At 41.1% G+C, this 24,724-nt stretch overlaps 2 protein-coding genes across 6 annotated transcripts in view; both read left to right on the top strand.

The window, feature by feature from the left end:
• The window catches only part of fyb1 (FYN binding protein 1), a 50,054-nt gene extending 48,105 nt beyond the window's left edge, over nt 1-1,949 (top strand). For all 4 annotated transcript variants that reach the window (XM_069186941.1, XM_069186943.1, XM_015340404.2 and 1 more), the window contains one exon: nt 838-1,949. In XM_069186941.1, the coding sequence (XP_069043042.1) occupies nt 838-860 (23 nt within the window). In that variant the 3' untranslated portion in view covers nt 861-1,949. The remainder of the gene's footprint in view (nt 1-837) is intronic.
• A 3,402-nt stretch (nt 1,950-5,351) lies between these two features.
• Nucleotides 5,352-24,724, top strand: part of rictora (RPTOR independent companion of MTOR, complex 2 a) — a 79,780-nt gene continuing 60,407 nt past the window's right edge. For both annotated transcript variants that reach the window (XM_069186939.1, XM_069186938.1), the window contains exons 1-3: nt 5,352-5,623; nt 5,753-5,800; nt 22,759-22,856. In XM_069186939.1, the coding sequence (XP_069043040.1) occupies nt 5,440-5,623; nt 5,753-5,800; nt 22,759-22,856 (330 nt within the window). In that variant the 5' untranslated portion in view covers nt 5,352-5,439. The remainder of the gene's footprint in view (nt 5,624-5,752; nt 5,801-22,758; nt 22,857-24,724) is intronic.

The following is a 24,724-nucleotide window of genomic DNA, read 5'->3' as shown; positions in this document are numbered from 1 at the left end:
AACAAATAAACAAGTGATAGGGGAAGTGCAGGCAGGGGAAACAGAAAGAAAATCTTATTTTAGGTCATACTGGAGAAAGAACGCCTTGAAAGGCCTCCTTTCAGTCAATTACAGCTCATCCTCATTTCCAGTCTTCTTCATAGAAAAAAAAACAATATAACTCCTTCCTTCTGGACTGATATGTAACATTTTAATAACATTCAGCAAAGAAGTGTAGGGCAACCTCTACTCTTCCATTCCGGTTTTATACCCCAATAATTCCTTAATGAACTTGTCAGCTAATTAGAAGTCAGATCAGGGGTTGCTCAACACAGCCTTTGTGATTCTGAGAGAAATCTCCACTGGTTCTGATGACCTTCAAGTTCTGTCATTCTACCCCTCAAGAACTTAATTAAGATGATTATACAGTACATATCCAGTATACAGTATAAGATGGACTCAATCTTTAACACGTCATTCAAGATCCCGCAGGATTGAAGACCCACACAACCTGAAGCACTCAAATACTGTAGTTTAGAGTGTGGGGATGCGATTCCTTTCCTGTTTTGCTGGTGTGTCTGCAGGTTTTCTATTTCTTTTTAAAGTACCAGAACCTGGTGAGCTGGGAGAAATTATTAAATTGGTTCCAATTAAGCCAGTGACGGGCTGATGTCATTAAGAGCAGATCTGGAATGAAAAGCTACAGACGCACAAGGCGTAGATATAATTTGGCTGGACTGTTTCAGCGGTACTTTATTTTGTAAGGGTGTTTCTGATGCAGTTTGGAAAAGTGTTTGGTTGTACATGTTTTATGTGATGTATTACATCAAGACCTGTTTTGTTTTGTTTTTTTTCCAGACTGTGTCTATGACAACGACTGAGGATTGTTCAACTATTTTTTTCTTTCAGAGAAATGCATTTGTATGTTTTTTTTAAAAAAAGATGTAATTGTAAAGTTATTTATTGTTAGTAAACGGAAGGGTGGGGGGATTTCAGAACAAGGCAATAACTGTCCACTCAGCAGCAAATACACTTCACATCAACTGAGCAGCTTGCTCACTTACTGTGATATCCCAGCCCATGGGAAGGTCTTGATTTAAGCAACAAAATGACCATATGACTTGGAGTTAATTGAGACAGGACAGGATTTTAACATTGTACAGTATTTAAACAAAAATTAACATGCAAACTAGGCATTACATTTTTGCTGAGATGTATAACGACTCTATGTACTATAGAAGAGTCTTAATTGTGATCAGCTGTTCACTACTTCTGCCATGGATCAGACCGTGGGAGAGCTGTTCTGAATCACATATGATTAATTATTACAGTAACTAAAGCCTTGTTGTATTAGCACAAGAACAAAAATAGATGACAAAAAAATAAATAAGAAATGTGAATATTTACATTTAAAATGTACTTTAATGTTTTTTTTAATTGTGTGTCTGTAGGGTAATTAAGTAACAGTTCTGAATTTAGCAAAGACTAGATGTTAGAAGTATTTAAAGTATTGAGGGGCAGTTTTAAAATCCTGTGCTGTCTCAAAGTGTATGGAGAACATGGAGTCATATGGTAACCCTGAGAATGTCTTAAATGTATGTTATGTCTGTAGCCCTGGATATGTACTACATTTTATCCTCAATTACAGTACATTCACAAACCTGGAAAACACAGGGGTCTGTGGTAGGGGATGTTGGCACTAGGTTGGTAATATGAAGCAAAGATAAATTATTTAGCTCTCCACTTATTTTGGCCCTTCTTTACTTGATGTCTCTCTGAGGGAACTTTGCCATGGATTGCTTTTCTTACTGTGTGATGGTTTGGCAGAATCAGTTAAAGGTAACTCCAGAGCTGCAGCCTTATCAAGACCTCTGGCACAAAAATGTGAGGTTTGCTGCTGGAGAACATATGAGCATTATCCCTTATCCTTAACTGCCTTGGTATTCTCCAATAAAATGTTTTCTGCAGTATACGCTTATGCAGTTTATTACCACACCAATAACCAACCTCCACAATACGTGAACCACAAAAAGGTTCTGAAAAGATTGCCCTCTGAACAGTGGGCAGACACACCATGGGGAAAGATTTCAGTGTCACACAGGCTCAGTTTGCATCAGTCACTTCACCACAAGAAGCTACAGTACTTTGCTGTCTCTGCACATACGGTACTTGTGTTTTCTTTCAGATTTTGTTTAATGGAACAACTAGATAGCACAGCCGATCGTGGCATAAAAGGCAGAAGTGGTTGAAAGGAATACTCATAAGAGGACATATGAAGAATAAAATGAAAGGCAAAACTGATTTGTATATAGCAAACAAAACATTTATATAACATTTAGATCAAGGCCTAATACTGTACATGAACAAGAATTTCAGACTTACCAGAAATGTCAGGATTATGTACTATAATACAAGTATGTGTGTTTTCTTGTATTTTAATAAATACATTCCTAGAAATTAAAATATTGTAGAAGTGTTACATTTACCTAATATCCTGTAGGTTTTTTTAAAAGGAAAGGTTTTTATATTTGTGTTTTTAATATATTAATGCTGTGTGATGTTATGAACCAACAGATGTCCTGAGAGTTTAATTTCTTTAAACTCTGTAATTTAAAAACATACAATTCAATAGTCAAGTAGTTTGTTGTGAGGATAAAATATACTATTGTGAATTATGCTAGTAATAACTACTGTACATTTTGCCTTTTTTCATTAAAATTTAAAAAATAAAAAACAGTGACAAATATGATTTGACAGGAGGATAAGTTTAAATTTTTTTTTCAGTTCATATCTCCATGGGGTTCAAAGGAAACATTTTAAATTTTGCTTTTTTTTTCCTCTCGATTTAAACATCTTGATACAAAATGTGGTCACACTAATCTAGGAGATGCCCTTTTCTTTGAAAAGGTACTACGCAAATTAATTGGGAGGACTGACTTGGAGAATAAAGACCACTATGAAAAACACAGTGCTGCATCTTTCCAAAGCAAGCATCTGAATTCCACAACAGTGTACCCTTTCAGTTCAGAAAACCAGGGGTGACGGTTACTTAAATACTACTCTCGGCCCGAGCTTCTATTGCAGGTGTTAAAAGTGTTGAGTAATAGCAAACCACTATTAATGAACAAGGAACAGGTGAGGATTGATTTCACTGTGAAAAACAGTAAGGAGAAACAGCTGACGAAGCCCAACAACCATAACGCTCTTTCTATGCTTCAGGATGGAAGCATAGAAACTGAACTGAAGCTTTTTTAACTTTTATTTCACCCTGAAGATTCAGGTATCTTTGTTGGTGGCCCCATAATTTGATTTAAGAGTGGATGGAGCCCCTAATGATAACGGGTAAGAAAACATTTATCTACTTTAGTATTAGTTTTGTTTAAAAACCAAATGTTTGCTTTAGTCTAACCTCCAATACACCAAGGCATATTGGTTCTTTTCCGGGTTGTTCTTTCTTGATGCTCACCAGGCTGGACATTCAACAGGTTACAATACCTCATCATTTGAGCCCAATCATCTGTCTCACTCATGAGGTGATTTGTACAATTAATCAAAATGACACCAAAACACGAAATGAGTTTCCAGAATCCTATATACTTAATATTTCTCAAAGCCCACATCCACAGAGAGCACATTGTAATAGTAATCGTTATTTCACATAGCAAAGCAAAAACATTAGAAACACGTGGACAGGCCTTTTAATTCAATAAAAGTTAAACTGAATTCCAAGCTTGAGGCTCAGATGCTAAACCCAGACCCTGCTCACAGATGACACCATGATTCATAATGAATAAAGAGCTTTTACTGCAGTTTAGACCTGCCAGTAAAAATCATTGTGCCTAAAGGTTGATAGTAACTTCAGAGTCGGCATTATCAAGTTGGCTGCTTACATTTGGAAACACATTAGTACATTGACACTGGGAACTCCCACGAATTTCAGGTACAGTAGGTACCAGGCACACCCTACATACAGTATGTGACAGGAAAATATTTTCCACAATTGCTCTCCAATCATGAGTACTATTCAACTTCTCTAGTTCTCTGTTCCATATAATAATAATAATTCCTTAATAATTATAATAATAATTCCTTAACCTTGTTTAGCACTTTCCTGGACACTCGACTCAAAGTGCTTCGCAGGTAATGGGGACTCCCCTCCACCACCAATGTGCAGCATCCACCTGGATGATGCAACAGCAGCCAAAGTGCACCAGTATGCTCACCATGTCACGCCCAGTACATCTAGAGGGTGCTCTACTTCTCTCCAATTTCCTACTTCCCTGTGATTATTCATGTCTTTCTGGTGTGTCTTGTTGTGTAACCTATTTACTTCCTGCTTCTGCTCTGCGCCTCGCTCAGCATTGAGGTTCAGATGTCCTGAGACCTGCCTAGCACCAGGTCACTCCTGTCCATGGCCTGAGGGCATAGCCCGGGCTAACCCCCGTCTCGCCGCTACGCATAGGGTCTATTTTCTCTCTCCTGCCATTCCATGGTTCGTCCTTTCCGACATCTGTGACACACCACACATCAGCTATCAGTAAGGAGGAGAACAGATTAATGAAATCAACAGATATAAGGAGGCCATGATTGGTAAAGACCAAGGGGAAATTTGTTCAATGCTGGTCCTGGTAACATGTCTTATAGCAGCAACCTTGGCTTTCCCAGGAGGTCTCTCATCCAGGTACTGGCCAGGCTCACACCTGCTTAGCTTCAGTTGGGAGTTGCTGGGTGATATAGCTGCTGACTGCAGGGAAAGACAACTGGGAATAGACTGGTTTCAGACAAGAGAACAAATGCAACACAGAGAAGAGACAAGACCCTTTGCAGTAAATAAAATAATCTTTGAAATTGCCACCTGCTTAAAGGCCTGAAAAGGGAAGAATAGCACACTGCAAACGCTGAGATCCTGAGAATTGTCTGGGATGATCTGCAAAGTAAATCCTATAGTTTTTATGGTCTGTTTTTTTTTTTAATGGCTGTTTTTTTTTAAACGGCCCATTTGGTGTTGTTTACACTGTAAAAAACATGCAGCATTTGATACATTATACTATTGCTATCATGGTATCTACAGTATCACATGTAACTAACCTGGGTATAATAGGATACAACATGATTAAGTTGAATAACTGACACAGAATTCATGACAGTGCTTGCTCATCTGTCAAGCGTTAAGTCAGCAGGCCGAAACATATTGTTACACTCAAAATATATATATATTTACGTGCGTGGTATACCGTATATACATGTCCACGTTTCCTGTATGTATACTGGTATGTTAATTGTGACTGTTGTATTACATTTTGATATTTTATTATGAGACTTTATTCCTATTGTTCTTTGCACAACGTTTACTGCAACGGACCCGACCTACTGTACATCCCAACGCTCCGGCAGCGCTTGAGAAACAAGTTCATTTTGATTGGCATCTGAAGTGAAGTGAAGTACGGCTCAGTCCGCTAGATGTCGCCACAGCTCGCGCTGCTCCTGCCCACTCCTCCCTCAGACGAGAGACACTCCCCCCTTCCTCTTTCGTCCGTCCCCATCCTCTCGCGATATCTCCCCGATGTTTCCGGTGTTGTGAATGTCCCTGGAAACATGGCGGTCAGCATCCGCGGCCGTCCGATCCGAAGTCTTCGGATGCGAGGTAAGATAGACTCCCCTTTCTCCTGACAGCAGGGCTTCGTCTCCTTCGGATCGGCGAGCTTGGACCCTCTGTGCGCCCAGAGTCCCCAGTATTTGTGCTAACCGTGTCCGTGTTGTCTGTGTTTGACAGGTCGGAATGACAGCGGGGAGGAAAACGTACCGCTCGATCTCACCAGAGGTAAGGCGGAGAGACAGGGCGCTTGAAGAAAGGGGAGCTTTTAAGCTGTTTTTTTTAAATCGGGAAGGTTACAAATAATGCTAATTACGTTAAGGATTGGATGTCTGATTGTATTTTATACGTGGCTTTAGCTATTAGACGTCATTGGTAGGAGGGGTGGGGGTGTTAGCTGACGGTTTGCGGATAATGTTCTGTTTTGATTAGAGTCCCCTGATATGTCTAGTCAGTGAGTGGAGCGTTCATTGCTTGTGTATGTATATATACACACACACATAATCATCGGGGGTTAAAGTGGTTGTACGCAACTGGGGCAATTTAGGCTGCGTGGGGGCGCCGTGGTCACCGATCAAAGCAGTGATGAGAGGGGAGGGAGGGATCCTTCACGAAGCCGGGCTTGGCTTGGGTGTCAGGAGCCGGGGTGAGTGGCGTTACGGTAAACAATGTCGAAGACTTGCATCTGACGCCTGGCTGCAAGCAAAAACCCACACCGAGGTTAATCGCTTTCCTGTAGCTCCCGTTGGCCGCTGCCGACAATGATGGCATTACAGCGTTGGTTATTTATCCGAGATGAAGTCGAGACCCCCCTTCTCTCCCCTGCCCCCCCCACTCTGACAGAAGGACAGATAACGTAAATAGTGCGCAACCGTTAAAATATAGATGAAAACAAGTATACGTTTGCGGAAACTGGCATGAAGCCAGACAATACAATACATTTACCAAAGTAAGAATGAAATTATTTTTAAGCAGGTTTATAATTATTATTCCAAGATGCTCAGTGCATTGCAACGTTCACTTGACCAGCTAAACCCAATTTGGTCGTTTCTAACTGCCTACACTCTGTTTAAAAAATTCACTGAACTGCCGTGGTCTTTAAAGTGATTTGCGGATTGCATTGGAAACGGCTCCTTAGAGGACACTAACTCCTTGCTCTCCCACGTCTATGAACATAAGATGTGGTGTTTTCATTTCGATTTCGGTATTTCTATGCTTACCCTTGTGTATTAGAACATTACATTTCTAAGAGGATGAGAGATCCAGGGAAATTATTGTGCTTGTTTTAATTATGTGAAGCTTGGTTCTCTTTGCATAAGTATGCAATTGAACGTTTGTGTCCTGAACTGCAGGCCTTCATTCAGAGTATGACGCAGGTTATTTCTTAATAAGATGAAGGCAAACCTCAATTCTGTTAATACATGTTTCTGTGTCCATCCTCGTAGCAGTGTGCTTTGTTGGGCATTGATCATTTGTGTGCACAGAAGTGTCAGGATAAACTGGTGTTATTTGCACATTTGTACATTTTGAAGCAGCTGGCTGGCACAGAAGTGTTACAGAAGTCCTATATTTCACTGACATAATCTTCTGAAACTGTCAAGTGATTCATTTAATATTACAAGTACTTGTGGATCACCTCTAAGAGCTGTGACACCAGAGTCTGAAAGAAAAGGAGCTCAATGGTTTTCGCCTCAGCTTGAAGAGGATTTCAAAAGCTGAGGTCCATGTGGGCAAAGATGCGCTCGATAGCCTCTCTCTCTCTTATAACACTTCAAGGACAGAGAGTGGTTCACTAGGTTCTTAACACTTTTGGTTGCTGATGCCCAAGGTTCACCTGCCACATGAATTGGGCATTTTCTGACTGGTCAGCCTCTCCCCCATTCTGACAGCTCTCTGCTTCAATAGAAAAAATGTGCCTCACAGTTGGCCACCTTTAGCATCAGCATGTTGATAACAAGGTCTAAAATGAAAGGGGCTCAAACTCCTCTCACACTGCTTCATGTGTTTGGGATCTGTCTTTAACACCGCACTGACTGTTTTTTCCTTTCCGACCTGATGTGCCCAGAATGCAGGTCTAAGGGGTTTACTGTGCCAGTACCTTACCGTCACAGACGTTGCTAGAGTCTGTGAATTAACTCGTGTTTCTTTGTCTAACTACATGCTTATGAGGCAATAAACTGTTCTTCAAAATGTACATTTTCTGGTGCTAAAGATAAACGTTCTATGAACAAGTTTGCTTTTGAGGAGATTTCTTCTGCATAAGAGCTTATTCTTCTATCGATGTGTCAAAAACATTTTTTAAACACAGAAATAAAGAACAAAGTCCCCATTTTCTGACGTGCCAACTCCACACCCCACTTTCCACTCCGTCTCTGGTATTTTTCTGGAAGAGCGATCAGCACTATTGACCGGGCTGTCCCGTTTGCCAAAAAGCTGGTTCATATCACAGTGTAGTTCAAGAGCACATACTGAGGGCTTGCCTGCCACATTGACTGTGGTCAGGGTCTGGAGTCCATCAGAACTGCTACTGCTGTACTCTACAATAGACCAGTGGGACAGTGTTTTAATTTACTTTGATCTCAATTCTACAAGGATGCTGTTGGTTGCCAAGGTGAGGATGTTCCAATTGTATCAGCCTCACCCATTCCCAGGTGGCATGTGGCCAGTTCTGCACATTCCTTCATGTCTCATCTATGATCAGCACTGCCTGGATTAAACGCCTGGCGTTTTTAAGTAGTATGATCCATTCATTTCTGCACTAAGAATTTTAAAAGTGTAATTGATAGTGAGGCCCTTTGGAGGTATGCTGACGTGGTAATATCTGTCCTTTTTAAAATTCAGGCAGTATTGCGTTCTTTCGTTGTGTTAGCACATGTTGCACTGAAAATGTAGTACCTCTATATTGTTCATGCAACCTGGTGTTGTCAGAGCAGGTGTGCTAGGTTTTACATCTTAACTGGAGTGGTATGTTAAGATAATTTGTATCCCAGTTTTCTTATTTTAAATGCAACTTTTAATTTCACAGGGTTCTTAAGTGCACTAACATGAAATATTTTGACGAAGCAGAAATAAGGTAAAAAAATAAGACTTGAGATAGAATTACGTGAAGTTCGGTGAAGATCAGTGGTTTGCTCAAGTGATGCCCAGGCTGCAGGTCTAGGAATAAGGTTTGCATTCTGTAACAGTTTGCATGCCTTTTTCTTTAATCCTTTATTTAACCAGGTAAGCCAATTGAGAACAAATTCTCATGTGCAGTATTGACCTAGATAGAGCAGGGCATTTACTGGAGCAGTGTGAGTGAGGTAACTTCCTCAAAGGTACAACAGCTTTATCCTACAGCCCTGTCGTCCAGAGACCTAACTAGTGTCCACACCAATGTTGCGGTGATGCATTATAATATAGAAGCCCAAACCCTGTTTCCGATATGTTACATGTTTATATTGAGTAATTTTGTTTTGACAGAAATGTAGATTTTTCAGAATATTTGCTCTTCTGAGTATCATCACTCTTTGTATAGGGGATTGCAGCTTGTAAAACCTGAAGTGGGTCAAATTGTTTTCCTAGTGATCTGTGAGCCTGAAGGAATCCCTCTTAAGGCCCAACCATAAAAAGATTATTATTCACTGTTTTTCTTTCATCACAAGTTGTCTTTAACATGTTCTAAAGATGTTCATGTCGATGCATTGTCTTTAACGTGTTCTAGTTTACTTTGTAGCTGCGTTATCAGTATGTAAGTGTAGATATGCTTATGTCTGTTCATTTTTGTGCATACTGTTTTGTCCTACTTGTATCCTCAAGGGTGCTCATTGTAATGCGACAGGACACTGGCCTATGTATCATTCTTGTAGTCCCTAGTCTTCCTCTGACATTGACTGTAGGCTGGGTAAAAACTTGAAGTAATTTCACACACTCATCTACTTCTCCCTAATGGAATTTTCCAAGCTACCGTTCAGCTGAGGATAATCAGTCACATAGCTGGCATTTTCAACAGCCCTTCTAGTGTATTATTTGAAAATAAGACCATCAATAATCCTGACATTTGTGTGTCTTTTATATAGTGAGACATGCCTTAGCCAGTGCCAGCAATTCCCTACAACTGATGTCGTATAAACTTGTGGGAAGGATAACTTTTGACCTTTGAAGTTCAGAATATGTCTTGGGTAGTAATAATTTGCATAATTTAGTGATTAGAAATCTGGCTGTTTTTCAGGTGGTTACCATAAATGAATCCCCCTTTAGAGTAAATTGTTACATGAATGTTCCTCTTATTGATGCTACCTGGAAAACGTTCATACATGCAGTTAGTTCGCTGTACAATTACGGCCGACCTGCAGTTCTACCTACTGTACGGCGCTAATTCAGGTGGCCAGTTGAAAGAATTGCAGTTGACTTCAGATAAACGTTATGTGTAAATAAAAAAAAAAATGGTAACATTCACATAATGATAAATAGCATTAGTTAGAAAGTAATTACCACCTTCAGGTATGAATGTTATGAGACAGGGTTGTTGATCAGTATTTTAACATTGATGTTGCACTAATTAAAAAACAAGACATTGTACATTTTCTCCAATAAATTACTTTGTAGAAATTATCTAGGTGTGAATTTTCCATATTAATTCCTCCAATAAATTACCTTGTAGAAATTATATAGGTGTGAAATTTCCATGTGATGTCATTTGGTATTCAGACATTGAAGCACGGGTCCTATACTTTCAGGGGAAAAAAAAAACGTCACCACAAGTTTCACACACACTTAACCTTCGAAAGTTCGGAACAGCCTTTGAGATGTGAGCTTCAGAACACCCCATTGAACATTTGGGGACAGCCCTGTGTGAAATGTATTTAAATTTCACAAAGCGGAAACATTTTTTCATAGACATGTCTGAAATGTCTTCATGTGTAGCGTGCTTATGATCATAAATTAAAGGCTCAATCTGTCAAAAGTATTGCTTCCCTTAAGATAAAAGATTCCAGTGGCAAAGTGCTATAAATCAGCTGACCATTTCTGCTTTAAAAAGACTCTATTTAAGTAAGCCATTTTTGAAATAAGCCATTATTTTTCATAACTCTTAAGGTTACGTTTGCCGAGCCTGGGTTGCAGTTGAAGGGTTTGAAGAATTTCCAGGCTTTTTATTACTTCTTGTTTGTCTTTGGGGTGGCGAAAGACATGATTTCAGAAATCCTCCAGATGCTTCAAAGGGCCCTTTCTGTCGAGATTTGAGATTCAGGAGGTCCAACTTAAGGAGTCTGTTGACTTGAGTCATTTATAATGGTCTCTGTGCCACTGAGCAGCTTTGAATAGTTCACTTCCTATTTCTCTAAATATCACTGCTCCTTTCAGCTGCCCGACTCTAGTATTATACTGTAGGTGCTCCCTCCTAAAGCGTGTTATTGAATTCACTCCCTCCGGAGAGACGTGGGGTGGGCTGGTGGGGATGATTCTGGTTTTCCTGAATGACCCTGCTGTCTCCATTCACGAGCGGGAAATGTGCAGACTGGGGAGAAGGGGAAGAATGTCTGCTGCATGACAAGAGCAGCAGCGCTCCAGATGGCTTGGCCCTGCCGCTTTGCTTCCTCGCCGCTGCTGGCGCAGAGGACTGCGCTGCGTCCCTTTGGAGCTCTGCCGGCACGTCAGCTGTGGCCGCACAGTGGTGGAATCCAGTCAGGAGCGCGAAGGGACAGCCAGTGCCCTTCCCGTTCTTTGTTTCACAGTATTCTGCACTTTTAAATAGTGGCGGGGGCCGGTCAGAAACCAGTTACTGACGCGCTGCCTTGCTGGGGGTTTCAGACCCTTCTGGTGATGTCCTGTTTTGTGAAATTAGAAAATGATGCAGGCACATCCTTGTTTATTTTATTCACAACCAACATGCACACACCCAAGGGTTGTAAGGGTGAGATGTCAGCAAAAACTGAAGAGAAAAATATTGAAATATAAACTGAAATATATTGATTGTGCAGGTAATGAGACCCGTGGTCTCGGTATTTGTGGGAAGCACTTTGGTAGCCATTACAGCTGCAAGACGTTTTGGTTAAGTCTCTACCAAGTTAGCACATCTGCTGGGTACAATTTTGCCTTTTTGTTCTGGGCAGATTTTCTCAGTCTCTCTCGTGTTGGTTGGTGGATTGCTTATGGACAGCAGTAGTAGTAGTTTTTTTCCCCACAGATTCTTTACAGGATTCAAGTCAGAACTGGGCCACTTGAGGACATTCACTTTCTTATTCCTAACCCACTCCAGTGTTGCTTTGGCCTTGTGCTTTGAATCCTTGTCCTGCTGAAAGGTGAATTTGTGTCCCGAGCTAAGGTCTGAAGCAGAGGTTCCTCTACAATTTCTCTGTACTTCGCTCCATCTATGTTTCCATCAGTCTTGACATGTTTCACAGTCCCTGCAGATGAGAAGCAGAACTAGAATATAATACTGCCACCACCATGACTGATAGCAGAAATAGAGCTGAGTGAGCGATGCACTATGTTGGGTTTGCTTCAGCAGTAATGCTTTGCATTTAGATGAGAGAGTTTCATTTTTATGTTGTCTGACCACAAAACCTTAGCTTGGTTGCAAACCCCATATGGGGTATTAGACATTGTTTTCAGTTCCTTAAAAGCCCCCTTTGTGGAGTGCCAGGGATATTGCTGCTCTCCCATTTCAGCCACTGATCTCTGTAGCTCTTTCAAAGTCGCTGTTGGCCTCAGTGATATCCCTAACCAGTTTCTTTCTTGCCCAACTGCTCAGTCTGGGAGGACAGTCTGATGTAAGCAGTGTCTGGATGGCTTCCACTTCTTAATGATCCAATTCATCATGCTCAAAGAGATGTTAATGGTCTTCAAAATGTTTTTGTCAACTTCTGCTGATCTGTGCCTTTATATAATTTTCTCACTGATTTGTTTTGAAAAGTTAATAATCTTCAAGTTTGAAATTCACTACCTGTCTAAGAGATCTTAAAAGTTCTATATAAAATCAAGTGTTTTACTATAGGTGTACTTTGAAATCATGTAAGCCACTTATTGCACTCATCAAATGTGTGCGACTCATTAAGGTTATTTTGTGTACCTAAATTAATGTAGGTTTGCCACAGCTGAGGGTTTGGATACTTAAGCAATTATAACATTTTCATTTTTTCATGATTTTTCTTGATTTTTAGGCTGAGTATTTAACAAATATTAACTGCTTCTTCATAGTGTCATTACTGCAAGCTTGAAAACAACACAATGTGAAAAATGTGTTAGGCTCAGAATCCCTTTGTAAGGCATTGTGTCTAAATTTTCTAAATGTGTTTGACCTGTGAAAATGAGAAAATCAACCTCTTTCTAGATACTGTATTGAGGCTCCAATCCCCCCAAGCTGTCCTCTGTCTGCTGAACCTCATGCCCCTACAAAGAAAAGATCTCTTCTTGGTAGCTTATTTGTAGGCAGGATTTGCTATGTCTGCATAGGAAATGTGTTCTTTTACGGCCTCCTTCACATCCTAAGTGTACAAGTGGATTTGTAGTGCTTCTTTGAATCTTTCTGCTTTTCAGCAAAATTCAAGTGCCTTTTTCTCTGACTCTTCTGCACTGAGCTCTGTCTGACGTCGATTACGTGATCCCTGTCTGAATACAGGTGTTAGGAGTCTCCCATCTTCACCCTTTGAGGAAAGGGAGACTTTATGGAGTAGGAGGATGGGTATGGTTTAAATCTAGTATCCAGTGTGCTGTCATGCTTTAAAACTCCCAAAAGAACCAAGACTGCATTAGTCATTTTCACCTCCTAAACTGCACTTTTACCAAATCACATGATTGCTGGTGTTTTCACAGCAAGCGGCAGCTTTTCCTTTTTCAATGGAATGACTTCTTAATGCCTTTATTTAGACCAGTCCCTCACAGAACCACTGCACTCCTCCATTCACTGTTTTCATTTACTCATTTCATTTTCTTTAGCAAAAGGACAGACCTACAGACAGTACAGACTTGGGTCTGGATCAATCCCACCTTCTGCTTCCGTTCCCAGTAAAACTCTTAAGTTAATTTTTTTAAACTCACACATTTTTTGTTGTTGATATTTTTAAATTTTGCTGTAGGCTTTATCCAACTCGCCTTCTGTCTGTACTATAGGTACAGCTGAGCAACTCCACCAGTCTGAGTGAGCGAGATACTGAGTGAAATACTTTGCTCAAGGCCATAGAGCGGTGTTTCACACTGGACTTGAACTGATAAACTCTCAGTTAGAAGTCCAGGACCCTAAACTCTACTCCTGAAGAGTGGTCCTCTGATCACATCTCTTGCTGGCTCTGCTAACGTCTCCCCGGAAAAGAGCTACAAGATGGTAGTTTCTGAGAAAGAGACCTGCAAATGTATCAATTGTGGTAGATTGCCCCCCCTGTCATACAGCATTGTGCCAGCTGAACATGAGATTACAAACCAGCAAGCTAGGGTGTAAGTTTTTTCATGTTGAGATAGAAGCAAAAGGAGGTGTATAGCAGCACATCCTTAAGTAAGACGTTAATCCAGCTAAGGCATGACTGACTTTCTTATCACTCGTGACTGAAATGGTTATGGTCTGTAGTCAAACCTTTGGTCTTGAAACTGGACTTACAATGTCCAACTTTAGGCTTGAATTTTAGGATCTTGATTCATCACCCATTTTCAGGAAATAGTACCTAGAAATTTAAGGTTTTGGACCTTTTCACAAACAACTAGAGTGTAACATAATGAAGGATGCAGTTTACTTTATTGCTTCAGGAATGAGTCGCACACAGTTTTCTTGATTGAAGTGTTTTTTCCGTTTGAATGACTTCGCTGTTTTCTAGCAGAGGAGGATGTCATATGATCTTGCATTTTATTGGATGTGATACATTATTTCATAATCTTAATTTTGCAAGGTAAATTATTATCATTATTTATGCTTGCATAGGAATAAGTTCCCTTGTCCTTGTCCTCCTTATTCTGAAGACAGGTAATTTTGGGAATTTGTGATTTAAGGACATTTACTTTATGCGTCTTGGACATTATATTAACTTCATCGACTTGGCAATTTCTAGAACAAATGATTAAGAAAGCATGTGTATTGCAGAAGTGTATCCTGAATTATAACCATTTAATTTTAGGCGTGAATGCTAACTAGGGACTCTGGGTTAAATTCTGGACTTGTACTCTCCATACAGATTGTATGTTCTCCCCATGTTCAAGTTAGTTTCCTGCAGGAACTCAGGTTTCCTCTCACAGTCCAAAAACATGCTGTAAGTTAATGGGTTTCTGGAAAAAATTCATCCTGGTGGTAGTGTCTGTGTTTCAGTTTGTCTGCAGGGTGTGCCCTGCCTTGCACCTTTTGCTTGCCAGTATAGGCTCCGACTCCCCTACAGCCCTGAATTGGTTCGAAAATGTATGCCAACTGGTACGTACAGTAACTTGTGAAGCATTGGTATGGGCCTGGGCTGTCACTGGATGACTGTAGGTCCCTGAGCAGCAGTGCAGAGATGCTTCCCTCTTCCAGCAGACAGTTCAACTCTCCTGAGTGCACTGTGGGACTCCGTGTGTAAATCAGTGGATGGATGGATTCAGAAATGCAAAGGTAAAAGGTACAGGGCTCCAACCCACCCGTGCTGGTGAAGTAGTAAGATTATTAAGAATTCCAAAGTGGGCAGTGAAGAGCAAAAAAAAAAAGTGGCGATTCCAAATAAAAATAGTAACATTGGTGTGGAGGTTAATAAATTCTTAGTTCAAACATTCTCATCCTGACTTGTTAGAAAAGCAGCCAGTGATCTACTGAAAGGCACTTTGTATCCTGTGTGCTTCGATGTTTGAAGTTGTTGTTCCACTGGGGTTCCTCAAAAGAAGAACATAAGAAATAAAGTGGCTCAGATGGGAATAATGAAGAGACAGTTTCTTTGAAAACCAGAAACGAAGTGGTTTCATCTTAAATATATTTTTTTCTTTTACTATACTTTCATGATTGTGGTGAAGCCTGTTTCCAAGTTCATAATAAATTCCATTATGGAATCTGAATTCCCACTTGTGACTCTGTCTGTAAGCCTTACTTTGTAGACTGGACTAACAAAGAGCGCTTTAACATAAAACTGTCGTAGTTAGGTAAGCAGTGCAGTAGAAGTGCAGTGCAAGATGCAGAATGGTGCATCTCTGCAAATGGGACAGTGGATTAAAATATACTCTGTTTGAATGGCAAACGGAAACTCAAATATATGATTAATGTGCCTTAAGAAACCTTTTTTTTTATCCAGTTTGACTGTAATTGGCAGAAACACTAGCAGTGTAATCTGCGTTGGCCCAAGATGTTCCTTAGGTTAGCAAGCTGTGGGATGCTCTGCTTCCTGAAATAATGGGAAAAGCCTAAGGATCCTAACCTCTCTGAACTCTGAAAACTGCATGCTTGGTCCTGGTGCCTCTCACTTTCACAGAAAAGGTTTGCATGGGCCCAGCTTGCCACTGTAAGTTGTAGTGTGTGATGATAATGGAATGTATTGGCCCAGTGATAAAAAAAGCACAGGGGCACAATATCATTGTCAGTGAATGTGTACAGCATCTTTGATGTATATCCTTTCTATGTGTGGGCTCAGTACAGTCTCCACATAGGCTGGCATCAAGCAGCCTGGAGCCTGAAGAGAAGTTTTGCCCTGTTTCGCCCTAAGGCGGCTGTTGATACTCAGCATTCAGGACCATTTTGGATGTGTAAATGGAACCCCAGAGGAGAGTTCCAATAGATTGATCTGAAAATAAGTAAGTAAGACATTAAACAGGAGGGCATCCTTTCTGCACCATGCATTAATGATTTTTTCCTCAAGTTTATATGTTCTGATTTTATTATCTAAAGCCATTTCCAGAGTGGCTCTCAGGGCTGAATGAGATGGAGACCTACAAGAGAAAACATGTCGGTGATGCACTAGCTTGATTAATCTTGATTTTCATATGTCACGGGCTTGTGTGGCTTTACGTCTCTTTCTGGTACATACTCTGGCAGCCTTTAGAAGGCCTGTTCAGGAACTGTGCATGACTAACGCATTCATTATCATGGGAAGATTAATAGTTAACAGCAACGTACAATCCTACATGCGCATACAACAGCGTTGTAGGAGAGCCTTGATATTTTAATTACTACTTTAATACCCACAGCAGTTCACTGATGTGTCAAGAAATCAAATTCAGACCTTCTGAAGTGAAGCAAATCACTGTTTTTTATACAGCAGCCTTGTTTACTCGTACAGACCTTTTTAAACCTCTTAGATCTAGAAAACGAATAAAAAATGGAAGTTCATATTTTGAGCAGAAGTTTTGATATTTCAGTAGATTTTTAGCGATAAATCATTCGTGTTGTCAGTGCACAGTGTTGGGACAAACACTCTGTACCCCTGCAAGCTCAGGTACTGTGTGTGTGTTCTTAATTAGAAATCATATACGTTTTAAAAACCTTTAGGAATTTTTCATAAGAACGCAAGGTGAGGAGATCATTTTGCAGGCTGTTTGGTTGCTAGGAGCCGTTTCATTTCTTAAAGGATCCCTGCGTCTGCTTCAACAACATGGCAGTTTTAGACCCTCAATTATTCGAATATAAGTGCCTCTTCTTTTCACTTCTAAATGCACCTGTGTTCCAGCTCCATTTTTTGTGCTTTTTATTGTTGAGTTTAAGTAGAAGAGATTGTTTCTTTACACTTGTGTGTTTATGACATTGCTTTGAGACCATGGTTTATTCTGTTTTTGTTTTGATTTAAACTCTATCCAGAACAGGAATGTCTGTTTTGGATCATGGAGACCACAACTGAACACAGTACAATATGCCCTTGTATTGTAAATGAGGACACACGAGTGTGCTATTATTTTGTGCTTATATATGTCTGGCAGAGTACAGCTGGAGGATTACTAAAAGAACTCCTGAGAAAGCACAGAAATGCTGGACATTGTGGGGCCAAGGATGAGGTCGTTTTTTGTTAATGTTTTGTATTTTAATTTCACTAAATATTCTTATGGTACCAATGTACGAGCTTTCCATTTTAGTGACATTCGCTCCTGTGATGACAGTCACGGAGACTACACAAACAAGAAAAATGCACAAAAACTTGCCCCCCTGAATCACAGGAATGTGGTTAAAACAGGATGGATGCAAGAGCAAGATTCGTAATCAAAACTGAGACACTTGCACACATTTGTACATGGACATAACCCCTGTCCATTGTAACGTTGTAGTTGTCATATATTGTCTCACCTGTAATCTCCTGATTGGGAGCATGAGTCGTTTGTGTTGTTGGCATTATAGATCTCATTTTGTCTTAGGTTTAAATAGCAATGGGTATGTCTGTAATTGTTTGGACTTTAACACGTAGGAAAAAACCTTCTGTTTTAAATATGCTGTAATTGGCTAAACCTGAATAAAAGGGAGGAGCCTTGCATTTAAATGTGCTGTAATTGGCTGCATCAGACCGAGTGGGAGGGGTTATGTGCTTAAAATGCATGTGATCTGTGTTAATTGTCGGGGAAGCTGTAGTTGGGAGCTGTTGGATGTTTTGTGGAGGTGAAATAGCTGGGCGAACAGGTGGAGGAGACGCTCGACTCTTGAGGCTGCCGTTCAGTAAACCGCTTAGATCTCGTTCTCACTGAATTTTAACTTGTGATATTGTTGTTTTTTTTTAACCATCAACACCGCAGCTCTCATAACCAGTTTTGTTTCGCTTTTGGTCTTGACAGTAAGACTGCTAGGCTGCTGTACGTGTGTGTCTAGCCGAGCCGTAGGCATGTCAGAAGCTTTCAGTGCTCTCCCTCCTTTTCAAGCCATGCTTTCCCATGTGTTGGTATTTGAAGTAATTTGAAGTGTAATCAGCATTGGCCTAAGACGTTCCGTAGGTTAGCAAGCTGTGGGACGCACTGATTCCTGAAGTAATGGGAAAAGCCATAAGATCCTGACCTTTCTTAATTCTAAAGACAGTGTTCAGTTTGAAATTTTCTTGACATCCCTTTTGTGAACCCCCATCCTGTTTTAAGAATACCCAGTTCTTAAGAGAACCAGAGTACCGCTGAAACCAGGAAAGAGGAGATGAAGACCCCATACAGTAGGTATGGCTGCCACTGCCTGTCCGGGCTATTTTCTTTCCAGCAGTGGAGAGGACAGAAGTGACTGTCGGTGGTCACACTACAGGCTCGCGAGCTGTGGGGATGATTACAGACATCCCTCTAAAAATGCTCTGAACAGGCTAGTCAATTGGATATATGGCACAGCAAGCTAAGAGCATCCACAAATCCACACGCAGTTCTGCAGCCAGCTGCACACACCTTCTTGAGGAGCCCCAGGCAGCTAGGGGCTAAAAGTAGAGCCCAGTCAGGGACTGATGTTCCGGGACTGATAGTCCCAGACTTTGTGCTGAACAAACCTTTCACTAGTTGAGCCCCTTTGAGCCCGTATTTCAAGTCGATGTTTAGCTACAGTATTAAAAGCTTTTGCAGTGGTGCCATGGAAGTTTATGCTTCTTTATTGGCAGTGCTGTTTCACTGTTGTCCTGCTGTGCTGTGCACTGGCAGTGACCCGTGGGCCTATGGGCCCTGTCTGTGATGGGGAAACTAAGACTGGCTGAGAGTTAGTGGCGTGTTGAAATCTTTATTATATCTTGTGATTTTTGGGGAGCTTGTGTGAATTGTTGTTATTGTCTGCTTGGATTTCTGGCATTAGAAGCAGAGGCACTAAATAGTCGAACCCTTAATTGAAGTTCCTTTCTTTACTTTATTTTAGACTTTTTAACAGCAGTAAAGCTTAGAATATTGACTTCCTGAATGAATAATTTAAGAGCAACCTTGATAACGTTAGCAATAAAGGGGGTATGTTGTAAACTGAGAGATACGTCGATATGTTACGAGTGTAACAGCAGTAATCATCCTGCTACAAAATCAAGGTGAAGCACTTCAGCCTTGTATCAGTTTGCAGTGATAACGCTTTCTTGTTTGTGAGAAATCCTTGCTTGCCGACTCTCAGGAGGCCATTTGTTGGGCCCAAGCGGCACTGTTGCTCCTTAGAAACTTCCATGTCCAAGAGACATGCTGCATTTAAATCTCCGAGCCCGGGCCGTGACCAGCATTCATTCTCCTGCTCCATTTTCTGTGTGCAAGTCTAAGCCAGAGCAGGCAAGTGATGGTGCAAAGAAACAGTGACATTCGGATTGCCGGAATGTAAGGGTTTGATTTTTTTTTTTCGGAGGCGCAAATTTCTGCGCTTCTTGTTTTTGCCAGGGTGTCATATGAAGACAAATTTCTCACTTCTTTCACAAGTGCGCCGCTCCTGAGTCGCCCACTGCTTGTGCTCTGCACACCGCACTCCCTGGGGCTCCAGATTTGTTCGCCCCAAGCGCACAGGCTTAACCAGATTAAGAGGCACTTCTAACTTTAAATAGGAAGTGGATGGATCTTCAACTTGTTGTGGTTTAAAGTTTAAAAATGGGCAGTATTATCATTTTCATTCTGATCTCGGAGGATTACGTTTGTCTTAAATCTTGCAGTTGCACCAGTGCAGCCTCTTTAACCACTGTGATCTCTGGTTTGTACTTTCTGTTTTGTGCCTGCCAGCACCAGTAAAGCCTGCTGTAATCGGGATCCTGCAGCGCTTGATTTTTTGCCTCCAGCTGAAGTCGTGTCCCAAATGAAACGAGGCTCCTGCTTTTCCTAGGCACTGCAGAGGGAGAATGGGGGTGGGGGTTCTTGTCTGGCTTCTCTCTCCTGGCGGGAATGACACGACCCAGAAGGATGGAGGGCGAGCTAGGAGAGAAGATGTGACACTGAAGTTTATTTTTACAGAGCGTGAGCGTACGCCCCCGCTTTCTGAAACAGAAATTACAGAGCATCTGAAATAGCTGGCAGTAGGAAATGCACAGATGTGTTGCGGTGCTCTTTGCTGATCGACAGACTGCTGCCACACGCACTGCAGGGGGACAGTCTCCTAGTGTAGAGGCTAGAATGATGATGGTGTTAATTTATCAGGACCCGGCAGGTGCAAATGAACAAAGAATAGACTTATCCAAGATTTCACAGTGTGCTGACTGAATGGAAATTGGTTTGTAAATGCAGGCAAATTTGCCCATAATTGCGTACCTGAAGAACCTGATATTGGGGATATTAATGAGCAAATTTAAGTCACTTGGGCATGAATATTAATGTCTCTCGCTGAAGTATCGAGTTCTGCATCTGTGGTAGGGTCTAAAAAAAGCATACATACGAACAGGATAATGTCATCTGTTTTTTTTCTCTCCTTGTGCAAGCCTCAGTCAGATGCAAGAAATCTGGAGTGCTTGCCTGAACAGGCAGGTGACTGGGAGCTCTTCGGGTAATGGGGTTGTTCTCCAGGACACCAGCTGGAGGGCTGATATGTCTGCATGCTGGATCCTGTTGCGCTGAGGTGTTTGGGTTCTGTAGTAACCCTGGAATTTACAGAGGCAGTGCCTGTGACATCATCCGGCAGGAGGGGGAACCCAGTCCCAGACGCACAGAAGCCTTTCTGATCTCAAAATAACCACTAGCTCTTCTTCTCCCCCTTTCTCCTGTGTAATTAATTGGACTGATGTCTTTGTCCAGGGGGCATAGCCCAACTGTACCACATGCAACAGCATTCTCTTAACTCCTAGAAAGCTGCAAAGAAAAGTTTGCAACAGTCCAGCATCAGGTAGAGTGTTCAAATAAAACTGAAGGATAGACCTGATAGAAAGACCACACAGCACAGTATGGGCAGCACCACAATAGAAGAGCAAGAGGAACTATTCGGCTTAATGGGTTGGGAGTGGAAGCATAATGAAGAATTTAGAAAAATAGCCTTGAACAAATGCAATAGGGGTGTTGGAGAGATTTGCTTATTTTGTTTGCCTTGTTTTTACATTACTAACTAATACAGTATGTGGATATGGAATGTTGACAAATCATAACCGAATCATTTTTTTGGGGGGGGGTAGGGCGTCTAGGTGTATTTTTATAGAACACACAAGCTGTCTTAGCCAGGTCTCTCTGCGATTGTGACAGAATTAGCCTGAGTTCTGAAGTAAACTGGTGATCCTGGGTGTTTTTACAGAAAATAGCAGAACGTGCTGGTTCCTGAAATGAAGCTAAGGGTTTCAGAAATATGCTTCAATGGCACACTCAAAGGAAAAAAGGATGTAAACAGAGTCTGAGCTGCCTGGGCGAAACATTGGAAACCGAGATAAGGTGTCTGAAGTTTCTCATAGCAAGGCTCTCCTGTCCCTGCCACCTGAGGCTGTATAAGCCCTAGTCTGAACAATACTGGAGGTTGACATGTGAAATGCTTGCTCTGTGTCTACAACTGTACATAGAATACCAGGATATTTCTCAGAACACTTCACAAGAAATCTTCACAAATAAGAACAAGCCATTTGGCTGCCTGTGGTTTCCTAATCTACAGGACAGCTTTTAGCCTTCAGATTCCTAGAAGCTCCCACTACATTGTTTATAACAAAATGGCAGGGCAATTTTCCCCAGAAACACAAGACCTCTTTAAAGTAGTGGTTTCTTCATAGCTCTGCATGCTCCTTCTCTCATGTGCTTTTATGTTGTTGATTAACAATGTAGGAAGATAAAGACTGGCCTCAGATCCTCTGTAATGTCACTTCATGTCCACCCAGTGATTGTTGTGTTATATCGGTCTCTCGGCCTGTCAAAGACCTTGTCACCTTCCTCCTGCAGTGCAAGCGTGATAATTGTAGCCTAACTTTCTGCCGGTGTCCCTAAAAATGTGACAATAGAGCCTTAAACCTATTTTCTCATAACGACACAATCTGATCTCCACTTATTGCCGTGCAGTCAATGCTCAGCTGATGCTTCCTTAAAGGGCTTCCCCAAGAAGAGACAGCAGACGTGTTAACTTTCAGTGAGGTTTCACATACTGTATACTCATGAATCAAGAGTGGGGCTGATGGTGCAGAATGGCTGCTGTGCATCACCCAGGTGGCAGCTGCACACCACTGGTTGATGAAATGGATCCCACTTGTCTGTAAAGTTCGGGATCCTTTGAGATTGAAGGGCTTTATAAATGCGAATCATTTTAATTGATAGATACCGAGTACACAAAGAAAATTTTGTAGCATAGCCAGGCAAACAACCGCACAATTTCTGAATTCAGTCACCACCTCTGCTCTGCCCAGTGCAGCAACAGATTCGAGTAGCAAACTGCTTGCTTTGTTGTACACCTTTGATATACTAATGACTGCTTTGTTTTACAGAACCTTCCGACAACTTACGGGAAATTCTTCAAAATGTGGCCAAACCACAAGGAGTTACAAACATGCGCAAGCTGGGCCATCTGAACAACTTCATTAAGGTAAACAGAAATGGATACTGTATTCATAATGCCTGCCTAGTGTTGCTTGAAAATGAGGCATTTTCTTCACTCATTTTGGGCAGGTGCTCCTTTTAACATGGACATTGACAAGGAGTTTTTCCTGTTGGGAAGTGACATTGACCTAGTGTACGTAGATGTTTTTGTTGTCTTTAACTTTTAGACACAAATGCACGCTTGCAAGAAAAAACATAATGTAATACTGATGTCACCTTAGAGCATGTGAATTTTTCATTTCTTGATAATACCGATTAAACTCTTTTGAGGTTGTGGCTTCATGTTTGGCAAGCAGATGCCCTTTCTCTTAAATAAGCAATGATCCTTTTATCTGACACATTTCTTTAATCTCCTGCCAGTGTAAGTGCTCCTCTGCTGGCTGTGCCGAGGCAGGCTTGGAAAAGGCCAGGCACTGTGGGTGTGATCATGAATGTTCTTACGGTCATGGGTGCAGTTTGCTTGTAGATTTTTTTTTAATTCCGAGAAAAACTTGTGCGCTTTCCGAAAACATACAGAACAAACCAGATGTGTTCCTCAGCGGTGTCAGGTTTTGGCATTCTTGACATTTCATTTCAGATTGTCAGAAAATGTTGACATTGTTTGCAACCGATACTGGATGGAGTGCATAGTTTTAGCATGACGGTAAAGGTGTAGTAGGCAATTGAATTAAAACTGATAAATATCAGCTCAGTTCCTCTCATTTTTGATGTGATATGAAAATGTGTTTAAGAGGAGTATACTGTATTTGAAGATAACTTTAAAGGCTCACAGTCCCATCCTGCTAATCACTGTTGTGTGTTATAAGACCCTTTGCCATGTGGTCTAGGTGAAGAAGGGAATAGACTAACAAGCCACAGCCATGTTGCTGTTATAGGATCTATTTTCCTTGCACTCTTATGATTACCTCTCAGCCTATATCACAGAATTCCCCAATTTCAGATATATGGTAGCATTGGTTTAATAAATAAATACGGTATAAATGAGCAGCAGGTGTCCGATTTTTACAGCAGTGAAGGTTCATGTAGGTAATCAGTTGCATTTTTTGCAAACACCAGCTAGCCAAAATACACAGACATTTTTTACTGCTGTATATTATAACAGGGAAAGAATAAAACTTAACACTGTGCCTTGATCTGAGTGTGTAATTTGCATATTTTACAGTTGCATTCAGCTGTTCGGTTTCTGTGCGCAGAAAGGACTAGCTCTGCCCTCATTAGTAAAAATAAAATACCTTTTTCAGACGCTTGGGGGGAAAACTGGAGCTTAATTTTAAAATCCAGAAGGAAGCTCTTACATTTTTTTCCTGTTAAGTAAGAGCTGTTGAATCGGGTGCCCCTTCTGAGAGACAACCGTAATTAGCCTTATCTTTAAATTTAGCCGAATGCCACATCACTGCATAAAGTTCACTGCCGACCGTCACGTCCTTGCCTTCTCAGCCTTCTGTCTGGAACAGAGAATCCGTGATTCCTTTACCACCATAACAAAATAGAGCCAGCCCTCCAGTAAAGTCTCTGGATGTTCTATGCATTGAAAGACCTTGGTAGACCCTATTTTTGTTGTCATTAGTTATTGAATTAGGAAATTCTTAATCCCCAAGTTGCCTTGTAATGAAACATGAAGCATACCTGCTTATTAAACTAAAGTGTCCCTGTTGTATCTTAAGCCTTGTTTTTAAAGCTCTAAAATCAGCAACATCCTCTTTTTTACCATTCAGTAAAGGAAAATAAATATTTTGTCCAGGCATGTGCAGAATGCTTTTAAGCTTGTACTACTGTACTACTCAGATACCTTTCGCATGAAACTTGTGCCAGGAGATGAGTGTAGTTGGAACCATGGGGTATACATCTTCGAGA

Source organism: Lepisosteus oculatus, chromosome 3, assembly GCF_040954835.1.
Source record: "Lepisosteus oculatus isolate fLepOcu1 chromosome 3, fLepOcu1.hap2, whole genome shotgun sequence".
NCBI lineage: Eukaryota > Metazoa > Chordata > Actinopteri > Semionotiformes > Lepisosteidae > Lepisosteus > Lepisosteus oculatus.
This window is presented reverse-complemented; position numbering and strand designations above follow the sequence as displayed.